The sequence below is a fragment of the Gossypium hirsutum genome, chromosome A08 (genome assembly GCF_007990345.1).
Source record: "Gossypium hirsutum isolate 1008001.06 chromosome A08, Gossypium_hirsutum_v2.1, whole genome shotgun sequence".
In the NCBI taxonomy this organism is placed as follows: Eukaryota; Viridiplantae; Streptophyta; class Magnoliopsida; order Malvales; family Malvaceae; genus Gossypium; species Gossypium hirsutum.
Window position 1 is genome coordinate 126369637 of NC_053431.1, and position 15090 is coordinate 126384726.

Here is a 15090-nt window from a genome sequence, read left to right on the forward strand (position 1 = left end):
ACCAAAATATATTTGCATAATAGTGAGTAGTGACTTAACATCTCACATTGACAGCCATTAACAAATTAGCAGAGTAGTGACTTCAATGATAAATTTCAAATAACTGAAAGATTAAATTGTAATTTTTCATAATTAGATGACAAAAATGTATATTTACTAATAATTAAGGGACCATAATGTAGTTTACCCGTAAAATAAAACCCAAAAAAAAATCCATAATACCGTCAAAAAGGGCAACTGCACGGCGACAAAGCCTTTCCTCTTTTCTCACTTTTGTTCCGAAAAAGTAATAATTAATTAACATTAATTAATTAAATCCCGAATTTCTCTCTTTCTAAATTCTCTCTTAAATATACTCATTAAATCAATAAAAAATTACAGCAGCCATTTTTTTCTCCTAATTTTCTTCTTCTTCTTCTTTTTTTCTTTAGTTCTTAGCTGTACCGTAGCTTCTTACGAACACACCATTTCAAAGATCTACAAATTTATATATATATATATATCTATTTTTTCATATGATTCTTTATATTTAATTTCGTGTGTTTTCTTAAATAATTTCTCTATTAATTGTTTTTACAAAATATTCTTGGCGTTGGATCGGAATTGATTCATTTAAAAGCCTCGTTTAAAGTTTAAGACAAGCTTTTGCTTTATTCTCTTTGATTCGAGGTAAGTCCGTTTTTTTCCTTTTTCTTGGTGTAAACTTTTCTAGGGTTCCAAACACGTCCTTATTTGATGTTTTTCTGATGTTTTGTGGTTTTAAGTTGCTTTGCTTGTTCAGATCCGTGGCTTTTGGTTAGTTGAATTACTATTGTGTTGTATTTTTCTCTAATTTGTTTGATTAGCTGGAAACTTTTTGATTGTATACTTTTGCTTAATCAGTGTAATGATAATAACGTAGAAGACGCAAATTTGGAGTTAATTTGATTTGAAATCTGAAATTAATTAATTTTTTTGTGTGTGTAAATGATAATTTGGAGAAATTTCATGTCGACTTACTAAATTTTTAACTATTTTTTCATTTAAAAAAATAATTTCTATTTTGGCCTTTATTATCCTGATATAGGAAGTAAGTCATGGCGAGTCGAGTGAAGCAAGACGAGAGAAATGAACGGATAATTCGAGGTCTTCTAAAACAACCGGAGAATCGAAGATGTATTAACTGCAATAGTTTGGTATGATTTTCTTGTTTATGTTTTATCCTAGGATTGTAGTCGGAGAACTGCATTGGATATTTGATGATTACACTGTTGTCTCCTGCATTAGATTGATGAAATAAAACTACATTAGGTTGTATATTTTGAATACTGTATTTTAATTTTTTTACAATTAGAAAGCCTGGTTAATGTTATGATGGTTGCTTGAATCTCCACTCTTGAACTTTTGGGGGAGTGTTGATTGTTTGATAAAATATTGTTCGAATATCCTTCATATAATGTTGCTTCCGAATTTTCGAAATTGAAATATGTTTTTCTTGCAACATTTTCCTTGTATGAAATTGAGTGTGATATCCCTTATGTGTAAATATGGAGTGCATTTACTTTCTCTATTACAGTTTTGCTATTTGCTAACTTGTCAGTTGAGCAGGGACCTCAATATGTTTGCACAAACTTCTGGACATTTGTTTGCACCACCTGTGGTGGAATACAGTAAGTATTCAGAGTTTTCTGGCACATGAAGATTTATTTACTTTTTGGCTGCTGATTAACTTATATCCAAGACTTCATTGCCTTTGTAATGGTAGTCGATTTACTAAAACTGGCTCCTGGTTTTAATTTTTTCCAGTCGGGAATTCACACACAGAGTTAAATCAGTATCGATGGCTAAATTTACTTCTCAAGAAGTTACTGCTCTTCAAGAAGGTGGAAATCAGGTAGAGATAAATTCCTCTCCCTTCTTTTTATACTTGTAATTTTCCTCTCACTATGATGTTCCAGCTCTCATTTTTTCCCTCATTCCTTTCACTTACATTCAGCGCGCAAGAGAAATCTATATGAAAGAATGGGATCCTCAGCGTAATTCTGGTCCTGACAGCAGGTTATCACTCGAATATCCAATCTTTATTTTGTACTTTTATTAGTTTCTTTGTGTCTTGAGTCAAAATTTTTGTTGCCAGTAATGTTGAGAGGCTCCGGGACTTCATTAAGCATGTCTACGAGGATAGAAGATACAGTGGAGAGAGAAACTATGACAAGCCTCCACGAGGAAAGATGGTAAAGATGAACTTCCCTGTACCTAATTTGCATTGCATGTCAATCAGTTATAAAGTTGTGAGATAGGATATGGCATATGGTGACATTATAGGTTATGTCCCTGCTTCTTAAGGAGGGAGTTTTAGATATCTTGATATTGTCGAATCTGCAACTGAAGAGTGCTGTTTAATGTTCTGAATTGTACATTGTGCAGGGTGATAAGGAAGATGTTTATGAGAATAGGAGGGCTGATGGATATCGGGGAGGGTCTAGAAGTCCACCATATGAAGATACCTATGATCGTCGATACGGTGACAAGTCCAGTCCAGGGGGAAGAAATGATGACAGAAATTCTAGATATGGTTATGATGAAAGGCGAAGTCCTGGATATGATCAAGAAAGTCGACAATATGGTGATTACAAAAGAAGCCCTGCTCGCCCTGAGGTTATCAATGACTGGCGCCGAGAAGATAGATTTGGTAATGGGAGGAAACCTGATGATAATAGAGTATCTGATGGAGATCCCAAGTTAGAAGGGAGATCACCTGAGCGGCCAAAAGAGTCATCCAGTCCTCCAGTGGTTCGTCCTGTTAGAGAAATTTTGGGTGAGAATGTAATACCCCTTCGTGTAAGTGAACCTCCAAAAGCAAATAGCGACAGAACTGTTGATGGCCCTCAGACGCAGGTAGTTTCTGCTATGTGCTAGGAAACACTATTCTAATGTTCTGGTCTAATTCACGAATCCTTTTTTTTCTTTTGATCTGATAGGCTTTTCCTCTTACTTACATCAAAATGATTTATTTATGTCTTACCATTATGCCTTTCTGAAATTGTTTCAAAAGCCTTAGTGTTAACATGATACCTTTTGCCACAATTACCACTTGGCACAGTTCTCATTCCTTTTGAATTTGCTTTTTCTCCTTTCTTTTGGTGATCTATTCAGAGTTTTTATCCTACTTTTAATTGGACCTTATAATTCCCATCTATACGATAGTAGTTGATAACCTTTTATTAGAACTACTTGGTAGCTTGTGCTGGACATGACTCTATGCTAGCTATAGTAATTGATATTCCATGTTGCCAATGATGATAATTTTCTGAGTTATAATGACTTGATTATGATTCCATGGTACTCTGCTGCTTCAACACTTTTGCTATGTTTGTTGTATGATTATTTATACCTTGAAGTTACATAAAGGAAATGAACTTACTGAAGGATTTCTATTAGCAGAGAACCGTGTCTTCTAGCAGCTTAGGACATTCCAGCGGTAATCCAGTAGAAGCCAAGTTGGAGACAACTGGTAGCTTAATTGATTTTGATGCCGATCCTGAACCTCCAGTAGCTCCTATGGTTACTCAGACGCAACAAGCTACCGCGACTCAATCCATTGTGCAGCCAACTTCTTCTACCAACGAGAACTGGGCCTCTTTCGATGTTTCCCCCCAGACAAATGTTTCTGAGACTTCTTCTAATGTGAACACTCTGGACTCTGTTCTTTCTCAATTGTCAGTTCCAGTATCTGTAACTGGTCATTTATCAGGAGTACCTAGTGGTGTTGGTGGTCAATTGCCTGCTCATGCGGCCAATATGAATGTGGCACCTTCCACTGCTGCATTCACGGGGCAGATCCAAACAATGCCTTTTGGTGCTGGTGCTCCTGCATTTGCACCAGTTGGCAATTTCTCAACATTGCCTCCTACAGGTCCTCTGGTAGCTGCTTCTGGACTAACGCATACAGTGCCTGGCAGCAGTGGCAGTTCCCAGATTGGTGTTAATAATGCTGGGCAATGGCCTAATATGCAGCACCAACAGACTCATTTTTTCTCCACAGCTGGCGGTCAGACTAGCCAACAACTTAACGGAGCCTCGCCAAGTCAGGTGTGTGTCTTCTAGTGTTCTTATATTTGCAATATTTTATGAATAATCGACTCTTTGTTCACCTAATTTGACATCATATCTTTTTGGCAGCCATGGAATTTTGCTCCTTCCCCGCATATGCAGGGGCCTCAAGCTGTCTCAAAACCTTTCCAGGATGTCACTTCTGCCGTTGCATCACAGCAACCACCTACAGAAACAAAAGCAAGTGGAAGACAAGAACTACCTGCGGTAATTTCTTTTTAGACCGAGAACATTGTAGGTTTTTAGCTTTCTGCCGTGAGATAATTGTATTAGCCTCTTCATCTTTGCAGGATCTATTTACTGCAACCTATCCTACCTATCCTGCACCTACACCAGGATGGCAAATGGCCCCTCCTCGTGGCATGGGGTTCACCATGCAATATCATACTGCAGCGGTACTATTACGTTCCTAGAAAAACTAGATTCACAAGATCATTCTTTCTTTACTAAACCGCATGTCTAGTTGACTTATGAATCACTTATAGTTGTCCATGCATTTTGGTGTTACAGCCACCGTCTGCTTTTCCACAGTCATTAAGGTCGGTAAACCCATTTGATCTCGGTGGTGAAGCACCTCGGGCTCAAACGCAAACAGTACGTTATTCACTTCTTTTCGAACTATTTTACTGCTTGTGCCAGACTGATTTGATCCTGCTTAGGTTTAAGGACTGTTGTATGGCAGTTTATAATGCTGCCATGCTTGTTTTGTGTGTTTGAATCTGTAAATCATAGTTTACAAAACTGGATTTTCTGGTTGATTATTTAGAATATATGCGATCAACTTATCAAATAACTACACTTCCAAACCTACTCTCCCTTGTCGAAATCCCAATAATTTTCCCTCGAACTTATTGCTTGTGGTGCAGCCCCTTTCCATGGCTTCCTTACAAGGTGCCCTACCAAATTTGCCACCTCCTTCTGGCCTATTACGCACTTCAAGCCTCGGTACACCATCATCAGCATGGATGCCACCTCAATCTTTACCTTACGCGTCGGGAATTCCATCGCAGTCACTGCCCTATGCTTCAGCATTGCCACAAAGTAAGCCATTTTCATTCCTCCTTTTGGTAAAAGTACCATAGAAGCCCTTGTACTAGGAGTCGGGTTGCATTTTGTCTCTACTCAAAAAATGGGCAAACTAGTTCTTGCACGTTAGATTAAAGAGCAAATTGGCCTTTCCTTTCAACCATTTGTAGTGTTAAAACTAATGTGGTTGATGGAATAATCAGAGAGTGACATCTGACGTGTCATGTGTTTTTCATGATGACATACAAGAATCAATTTTTAACAGCAAAAATTGATGAAATTTTTAACAAAAGGGATCAATTTGCTGTTTGATCTAACATACAGAGATTAATTTGTCCATTTTTTTAAGTAAAGGAGATAAAATGCAATGGTACTTTTACTTATATTTTTTTCGTTCCCTTTAATGTTCTGAACTCTACAAACTTTACAGGGCCATACTTGGGAGCTCAATTACCCGGTAACTTGCTGTCGTCGAGGTAAATCGTTTATCATTTCTCATAGAATTAATTCTCTTTTATTTTGTGTGAACCAACCGAGTTAAACTCCGGCGTCCCAAACATTACTCTTTTTACCATTCTCTGATTTGCAGCCATCAAGCTGGAGGCATTGGCAGTGAATCATCCTACGGTTTCATAAATACTGACCAACACGTGGCCGGTAGATTCTCAGCACCGGCTACCCCACAGCCTTTCTCTTCTGTCGGTGGGGGCAACCCATTTGGCTGAACATAAAAGAACAAAGGCACCCCAAAGGTCATTTTCGGTTAAGTATCGTACCGTTGCTACCTGTTTAATTGATGATTGGAAAGTTTCGGTTATAGTTTGAATTGATATTCCGTGTTCATGCATCTTGTGTTAGTCGTATTTTTATCAAATTAGGTGTAAATTTTGACACGTTAATAATTTGTGTTATATAGTTCGATATTATAGTTTGTATATCATGTAATCTTATGGTGTTTAGAGGAATTAAGGTTTCCTTTTAGTTGAGTGAATATTATTTTGTGACTTCTATAATGTAATATTGAAATTATTATTTGAAGAGTTTGCATTTCTTGTGCACTACATGACATTTTAAACCTAATTTGCATTGCAAATAAAAATAATACGAGTTTTAAGTGAATCAAAAGAGTTAATTAAAATTAAATTACTTTATAAAATTTCAGTAAAATGGATAAATCATAAAGTGTAACAAAAATATAATAATTTAATAAGTTATTTATCAAAATGTTTTTAACCTTTTTTTTTTGTAGAGAGAATGCAGTGAATAAACCCTGCAAATATCATGTCTTTACAATGTAATCATGTATGCTCCAATATATGGTTTAATTGATTTTTTTCCCTTAAAAAATAAATTATATTAAGATAATCTTAAAATATATAACTTTTAGGCTTTAATAATAAAATACCACATCATTAACTTTTAAAAATGTAAAAATTTTATTATACATTCATTTATATCTAAACTTAATTTAACTTTAATTACATGACTTAATAAATTAAAAATTTTAATAAATAAACATATTTTCTTCTTTTATAATTTTTGAATCATTTTAATCCTTTTAAAATATAATCGTCTTTTCATTTTTTTTATTTTAAACCAAGTTATATATTTATGCAGTCAAATTTTTTTAATTCTTTTAATTCTTAAGCATGTAATTTTTTTTAATTTCTATTTTTTAATTTTTTAATCAAATTTTAGGATTTGTTAAAAATGGTAGTAATAATTTTTCAAATTTTGATTTTTTACTAGTGTTCTTTTTTAGATTTTTAATAGTTGATTTTATTTTTTTTCAATTTGTGCTTATGATTTTTATCAATTCTTTTTAATTTTTTAAATATTTTCAAATTTTATTTACTTTTGGTTATATTTTTTTTCGGGCATATAGTTTCAACATTTCCCCTCCAAAATTTTAATTATTTTAATTAAAATAAAATTAAATTAAAGATGATATCGTGTAGAATAATATTTATACTTCTTTAAAAATTGATAATGTTGCATTATTTTACTAGTATATAAAAACTATATATTTTAAAATTATCTTAATATAAGTTATTCTGTTCTTTTTCATCTATAATTATCCTGCATCTTTGGCCTCGATGAGTTTGCATCATCAAATTGTAAAATTAGTTATATATTTAAAGGTTTAAATTGTTTGGTTAATATACAGAGTAGGGTCGAAGTTTCATAACATAATTCCATTGAACTCGGGCTCTAAGAAGTCTTTGATATTGTCAGTAATTTTTATCCCTGCTCGGTGTCTACACCACTTTAAACTCAACGGCAATCTTTTCTTTCTGCTCAACAGAAAGTTCGTTGGCGACATCTCCTGCAAGAGCACTAAGGCCAATGAGGATAAAATGAAACCAATGTTGGCTATATATATATTTTTTAGATTATAAAGTTTTTGCTACTAATGCTCAAGGATGGAAACGAGATGAAATTTAGATAGTTTATGATAAAGAATTTGCCGCAGATTCAGGATTTATTGATTGGTCTGTTACCCAATTAGCGTACACGAACGGGATACGTTATTCAAATGATATGCTTTTTTCTTAATAACTGGAGAATTTTCATTTATTTCTCGGAAAGCTAGGACAAAAAAAATTAATTTTATAATGTTTAATCCGAGTTTGATTTCATGAAAATCAATTATTAATATTATTTAATTTAATTTTTTTCATTAATAAATAAATAATGTTAGCCGTGAATTTATTTAATTTTGTATTTAATTTATCAAATACATCTCAAAAAATGTAAATTGATTTCGGTTTTAAAATTGAGTTGATAAGAATCAATTGTAAACATTAAAATGTTAGATATTGTTATCTTTGAGTATCAAAATGTATAATTTTTATCAAATACAAGTATCACATTTGATAAAAAATAATACAAATACCGTATTAAATGAAAAAAGCGACAAACTTAGCCATTAAATTTCATTTAACACTAAAAATATAGACTATAAAAAGCTTTGATATTGAATCGAAATTCGAAGCTCAAAAATACAACTCAGATAAGTTCGATTTTTAAAGTTCAAGCTCGATTTAAGATACCAATATGTTTCGAGTTTTACTTGTAACTGGAGGTTACCTTCTTCCAAATAATAAACTTCAAGAAACTGTCCTTCCATAGCAAATGGATGAAATATACAGATTTTTCAGCCATTTATCCTACAAAATATATAAATGAAATAAATCATTAGCCAATACATCTCGGACTCAGTCAATCCAAGTTCAAATCATTTCCGGTTTCCGGTTTGGATCATTCAGGTTCTGAGTTATTAACTTTTTATGATGAATCAAGTTTGAGTTCTAGTTAACATTGGATTCTCGGGTTCGGGTCCGTTTGGTCAATCCAAGTTCGAATCATTTCTGATTTGGATCATTTTCGGGTTCGGGTTGCTGGCTTTTTATTTTCAATCAGGTTTGAGTTCGGGTTAATCGGATTGGATCCTTGAGTTAAGGTCAGTTTGGTCAATCCAAATTCAAGTCATTTCTGGTTTGGATCATTTTTCAGGTTCGGGTTATTGACATTTTATCGAGTTGAGTTCAGGTCACTTCGGTCAATCCAATTTCAAATCGTTTTTAGTTTGGATTATTTTCAAGTTCGGGTTAGTAAGTTTTTATGATCAATCAGGGTTAGAGTTTGGGTTAACCGGATTGGATTCTCGGGCTCGGATCAAAATTAATTACACACAATAAAAATCATGCAAAAAATATATATATTTACCTTTACTTGGGTACTAGGAAAAGCAGATGTACGCAAAGTTTCTTGCATCACATCTTGTGATTTTCTCTTGGGTGCACTAAGTATGAATGCAGCTTGATCCTCCGTAGCCGCTGCCGATGTAATCCGAAACCCTTTTTCCCATCTTCGATGAATCCCCTCGCTCGGGTAAAGGAAATCAAGTTCAACAACCTAATTGACAAGTAAAAAAAGACGCAAGTGATTGATGCAGTTATTACGTAAAATAGTATTATAGACTGGAAATTGGACAAACCTGAAGACGATAGCCTGCATTTCGAGACATAACGATGCCCCATTTGTTGCCCGCAGCGGTCATCGAGGTCACGGAGAAGCCTTCTTTCCATTTCTTATTAATCCATTTGAAGGGAAATACATCAGTAACTTTGTAGGATTGCTGCGTATAGGGGGTACCTTTAGTAGCCGTAAGGAGAAAAGAAATATCAGCATTACCGGCATCGAGCTTTATTACAACATAATCATAAGATATAGCCATCGAGAGTTGATCAATCTAACGGTAAAAGTACCATGAAGGCCCTAGTCATGCATTGTGCCCCTTCTACTAAAAAATTAGGCAAATTAATTCCTATATGTTAGATCAATGAGCATATTAATCCTTTCTATTTAAAAATCTATCTATTTGTAAAGTTAAAAATTGTGTAAGATAGAATCATGCTAAAATACAGGGATTAGTTTTTAACCGTAAAAATAGATGGATTTTTTACAAAATGACCAATTTGCTCTTTGATATAAAATATAGGGACTAATTTGATCATTTTTTAGTAAAGGGGACAAAATGCAAGCCGGCTCCAAGTAGAGGGGTCTCTATGATACTTTTACAGTCGACACAGTAATAACGACAAAGCTCACCCTTACAGACAATTTACTACGGTGAAAATAATAACTCAAAAAGATTAAGGCAAACATGTATCTTAAAAAGGTTTCAATTACCTTTCGACATAATGACCAGTGCACTGCCGTTGCACGCTCCGGCAACGGAAGTGATGTAGTAATTCTTCTCCCATTGTTCCATTATCCACTCCTGATTACATAAACCGTAAGAAATATAAACTTCACTGATTAAAATTACGAAACTAAAAAAGCAGAAAACCGAACTGTCATGTCTTTACCTTATGCAAAAAGATTGGTGATAACTCGTAAACCTGAGATGTAAACCCCGTGCCTGCATCCATAACAATGGCCCATAGATTCGATGACGACGCTACACAGCTAACATACAACCCATCTTCTTTTCCTTTCTCCACGTGCTGGTTGAGTCTTGAATCAATAACGTTAAAGTGATACCTGTGATACGAACCATGGATTATAACAAAGAAGAATCAAATTCGAGAAAATTGGCTCATGCAAGGGGTTCAGTTTAGGCAATTGGAAATTCTAGCATTGGTATCTTATCGTTAAATGGATTTCATCGAGATGGTCTAAAGTTACATTTCCGTAAGGGCATTGCCCCTATTTAAATGATTGGTAAAGCATATAAAGCCGCCAAAAGATACATGCACTCGTAGACACGGTCAAAAGAGAATGGCAGATTATACCAAATATGAGAGATTTGGTTTCGAAGGGTAGTTCTACCTCTGTTTCATTGAGGTTCGGGAATTATAGATTGAGATCCATTGAGAAGCAGGAGACCCAAGCCGAACTTTCTTTTTAAGCTGCTCACCATCTTCCAACTCGGTGAGTGATCTTTCCCGTTTTTGACCCACCTGACGTATTAAGGATTCATCAATCTATATATATACAATGGAAGGAATTGGCCAACACAAGATAAAATGCCGGGTAAGAACCTTAATAGCTCCATCGATTTGGATAGGATGTATTGATGAATTGAAATCTATGCTGTTATGAAAAAGGGAAATAAGCTTTGAGTAATTGGGTTCTTCATCAAATTTCATATTGGTTACAATTTCAAGAAACTGTTGAAACGGTGGAGGACACAAGGAACACAGCGCCGCTGGAGAAGTTCCCATCTTCTTCTTACAAACAAGAAATCCTTTGTTCTCACCCTGCAGCCAGTGTATACACAAAAATGAACACGGTAACGGCAAAAGACAGCAATTAAGCTACAAATTTCTGAAAAAAAAAAAAGACGGTGGAGCAGTTGAATAAACTTACGATGTAACCTTGCCAGGGAAGCTTTCCTCTTAGTAGAAATATGAGTGTATAAGCCAATGACTCGAGGTCATCCCTTCGACTCCCAGTCCTACCCAAATGTGCATGTACACTTGCATAACGTACAGTTCCCCTAAAATGAAAAAAACAATAATAAAATTCAAATTGGCAAATAATCAAAATTTGCAGACATGTTTGTGTTCGTGACCTAAAAGAAGCAGTCTTATTCGCTTACAGTTCATTACCTAAACACATCAGGTTTTTGGTCATAATCAACATGACGTGCAGAAGCTGCCTCTTTCCATCTCGAAGCTGAAAATGTTCAAGAATTATTAGGTTGTTCAAAAATAAATGCTTAAAATCGTAAAGCACCTCTAGATATAAGGATATGAAAGCAGCCATACCCAGACCAAGATCAACCAGATACAGGGTCTTCTCCTTTGAGGTCCCAGGCTGGCCAAGCAAAAAGTTCTCGGGCTTAACATCTCCATGTACAAAACTGAAGTAGAGATTAGAAATACGAACAATATACAAAAGCAGTAAAAGAAGTGAGGTAAAAAAGAATGGAATGCAACAATTTTGAAAGTACCCTTTCAAATGAAGCTGCTCGAGAATCGATATTGCCTCCACAGCTATACAAGCAACCATCTCTTCTGTCAGCCTATACCAAGAGCAAACACAACACGATAAAATAGAAGATCATATACGAAACTTCAAAGCACATGAGAATAATGTTAAAAGAAGAATATATAGTTTCTTACATCTGGTTGTTTGAGTTCCAAACATCCCATAAACTCGGACCTAGCATATCCATGACCTAGATTCACAAGATTCAAAAGAAACATCAATAAGGACTCAATTTTTTTTCTTTCGTAAAATATAACACTGCATTTGAAATTCTTTACTGAGGAACCCACAAGAATGTAGTAGCCTCCGAGTTGACCTTTGTAATGAACCAAGGGAAGTCCATAACAACCATTAAGAGTGCTGACAGTAATTTTCAGAAATGAAACAAATTAGATCATAAAATTTTAAGTTCGGACAACAGTAAGAGAGAAATCTGGACAATAGTACCCTAAAGCCCCCTATACTAGGAATCGGATTGCAGTTTGCCCCTATACTAAAAAATAAGCAAATTAGTCCATGTATATTAGAAATTCCATTCATTTCTGCAGTTAAAAATTGGTCCCCATACGTCAGCATGAGGTACACGTGGCACACCACATGTCACTGTCCAATTACTCCATCAGCCACACCAATTTTTAATAATACAAATAGATTATATTTTTAACAACAAGGACTAATTTATTATTTGCTATAACATATAGGAAATAATTTGCCCATTTTTGTAGTAGAGAAGGCAAAATGTAATCTGACTCCTAGTATAAGTACCTCCATAATACTTTTGCAAGAAAAGTGCCATACCTATATACTTGCCACTCATAAGGAGGACCCGAACTACATCCTTTACCATTTTGATGCTCAAACTTCAACGCGACCTGCAAAACGAAGCACGATAATGGCATTAACAACACCATAGTCAATATGTGCGCTGAATTTTGTTCAGGTTTCACTAAAGTGTTAAAGTGAAACGGAACCTCGAAAGCATCTGGTCCACTGCACCCCGTCCCACCAGATATTCTTCTTCCAACAAAAACCTGCCCGAAACCCCCTTTACCGAGTTTTCTGTCTAACTTGTACACAGGAGAGTTACCAAGTTGTACCTGCAAAAGGAGAAGGAAATGGAAACCTTAGTACAAATCACTTGAAAAGGCTTAGTGCGCTAAATTTGCAGATGAAAATTAAGTATAAGCAGGGGCAAATGGAAGGGGGGAGGCTGGCAGGGGCTTGGCCACCCCTAAAATGGGAAATTGCTTCTTTAGACCCCAAAAGTTTATAAAATCTTAAGATAATATATGGTAAATTTATAGTTTGGCTCCCAAAAAGTGCTAGAATTTCAATTTAGTCTTTTTGAAAACCATAAAGATATAAACCAATACAACTGTGAAATTGCATTTAGCTCTCAAAAATATATAACTTAATCTCAGCCCCCTCTAAAAAACAATTCTGGCTTCGCCCTTGACTATAATTGGTCAAATTTGGCCATATATAACACTGATGAAGTCAAACAGCCCAAAAGAGAGTGCCTAGTCGGTATAGTTGAAGTAATTACATTGAACAATTTGACATGCTAACCCACAAAAACGAGACACTTAACAATTATCATTCCATTATACAAACAGCAAAGTAATGAACCAAGAAGGAAAATTAATACCCTTTCAGGTAGTGAACTAGTGCTTCCTTCTTCCTTGACAGCAACCGGTTTTTCCGCACTGTTTTCAACGACCTGTCTCACTGGCAAGTTTATTCCATTGCAACCCCGGCCACAAGCACTGGGACCAACAAGCTTTTGATTTTCTTCAGGATTCATTCCTCCACGCCCTCTACCCCTACCTCTCCCTCTACCTCTACCTCTATTAGCTGATCACAGATTCATATTATAAAATGAAACAGCAAGTACATCAGATTTATAGAAAACATTAAAATTTCAAAGATATTACGAGCAGCATTCCGAGCAGTCGGAACTAAGGAAGCAGAGCTCTCCGGATTGTCGTTGATCCTCTTCGATTGTCGAATTCCGCCTCTCAAAACTTGCATTCTTTCCCATCCAAAGAGGAAACCTCCTACTAAATCATAGCCAAAAAAAATGGAATTAACATTTATTTAAATGGATATTCATTTAATTTTAACAAAAAATATGAAACAAATATTCAACAAAACAAAAAATGGGAATTCATAATTCATTCAATAGAGTTTATAATCAATTTTCACTGCAACCTCAAAATTTCTAGTTCATCAAATCATAGATGATGAATTTTAGACGTAAAAGTACTAAGTAAACCATGTCTAAATTGCATGTTTATATCATCAAAAAAACTAAGTGTAAAACCATCATTTAAGCTGTAAAATCTCCACTCTGATCATCATTTTTTTAAAATCCATTGATCTTTTGCTTAGAAAAAAAAACCCCAAATACTAAAACTAAATCTTAATCAATTTCAGAAACCAAAATACTTTAAAACTGTACCAATCTTTTTTTACAGCAAAGAAAAGTTCAAAGCTTTCAACAATTTTCAGCATAAGCTCTAAAGAAAAACCTGATTTAAAACAAAAAATCAATTTGGGTACTCAATAAAAATCAGATGATAAACCAAGAACTAATCCCCCAAATCGATTAAAAAAATTACATTTCTCTAATAAAAAATTGCTTAACAATAAATACCCAACAACCGATTGCTACAAAAGAATGCACCAAATGAACAAAAAAAATAAACATTAAAACATACCCAAATCGAATTGCCTCTTTTTACTGGGGCTTTTGCTGTTTCCTTTTTCCCCCAACAAAGCCAAAAGACAAATAGATAAAACGGAGGGATATATTATGACATATATATATGAGCTTTTTATTATAAGAACAATAAATTACTAACCAATTACGCGCTTTAAAAAGTTTCGGTAATTGGAAAATAAATAAATAAAAATGAAGAATTAAATGTAAAAATTAAAGCTGTCGAAACATAAATAAATAGAAAGAGAGAAATTAGGGGGTGATTTTGGATAGCGGTTCGATTAAAAGGTTAATTATAAAAAAATCAGTTCAAAATATACTTTTAATAAAATTTTTAGTTATTGGTTAATTTGATTCTATTTACGAAATTAATCGAATTTATTCGAATTAATCAAATGTTTAATATTTTAATTTTTTTTACAGGATAGGTAAATTACACCTAAAGTCATTAAATTATTTGTAAATTTACGTTTTGGTCATTTAACTTTAAAAAATTACAAAATAGTTATTGAACTATTCAAAAGTTTTTTATTTAAATCATTAAGCTATTCAAAAGTTTTTATTTAAGTCGTTGGGTTGTTAATTTTTTTTTTAAGTTAGGCTAGCTAGCTTCAAGCTATGATTCGACAATATGTATGGTGGATCAGTACACTTCAACGAGTAGAAAAACATACCTTAGATCTAAGTAAATCTGACGATTAGTGTCGAAGATCGAAGAAAAATATTATTTTGATTTTAATTTGCAAATT

At 34.3% G+C, this 15090-nt stretch overlaps 2 protein-coding genes across 4 annotated transcripts; one reads left to right on the forward strand and one right to left on the reverse strand.

The window, feature by feature from the left end:
• The first annotated feature begins 300 nt into the window (after nt 1-300).
• On the forward strand, nt 301-6156 carry LOC107932866 (probable ADP-ribosylation factor GTPase-activating protein AGD14). Of its 2 annotated transcripts, none has more exons than XM_016864981.2 (14): nt 301-669; nt 1067-1175; nt 1588-1649; nt 1786-1873; nt 1976-2037; nt 2117-2213; nt 2407-2877; nt 3424-4071; nt 4162-4299; nt 4383-4487; nt 4603-4686; nt 4959-5133; nt 5549-5594; nt 5708-6156. In XM_016864981.2, the coding sequence occupies exons 2-14, from the start codon at nt 1077-1079 to the stop codon at nt 5841-5843; spliced, it is 2211 nt and encodes a 736-aa protein (XP_016720470.1). In that variant the 5' UTR covers nt 301-669; nt 1067-1076; the 3' UTR covers nt 5844-6156. The 2 variants fall into 2 exon arrangements, with proteins under 2 accessions (XP_016720470.1, XP_040931221.1); XM_041075287.1 differs by having other exon boundaries at nt 662-795.
• Nucleotides 6157-8073: 1917 nt separating this feature from the next.
• On the reverse strand, nt 8074-14607 carry LOC107932881 (casein kinase 1-like protein HD16). 2 transcript variants are annotated; one of them, XM_016865002.2, is made up of 18 exons: nt 14340-14607; nt 13554-13679; nt 13268-13473; nt 12591-12716; nt 12418-12491; nt 11910-11979; nt 11754-11809; nt 11582-11653; nt 11397-11491; nt 11238-11304; nt 10996-11125; nt 10668-10886; nt 10456-10586; nt 9993-10167; nt 9814-9904; nt 9119-9276; nt 8848-9036; nt 8074-8288 (listed from the first exon to the last, which is right to left on the reverse strand). In XM_016865002.2, the coding sequence occupies exons 2-18, from the start codon at nt 13648-13650 to the stop codon at nt 8229-8231; spliced, it is 2016 nt and encodes a 671-aa protein (XP_016720491.1). In that variant the 5' UTR covers nt 13651-13679; nt 14340-14607; the 3' UTR covers nt 8074-8228. The 2 variants fall into 2 exon arrangements, with proteins under 2 accessions (XP_016720491.1, XP_040931222.1); XM_041075288.1 differs by having other exon boundaries at nt 13554-13676; nt 14340-14468.
• Between the last annotated feature and the right edge of the window lie 483 nt (nt 14608-15090).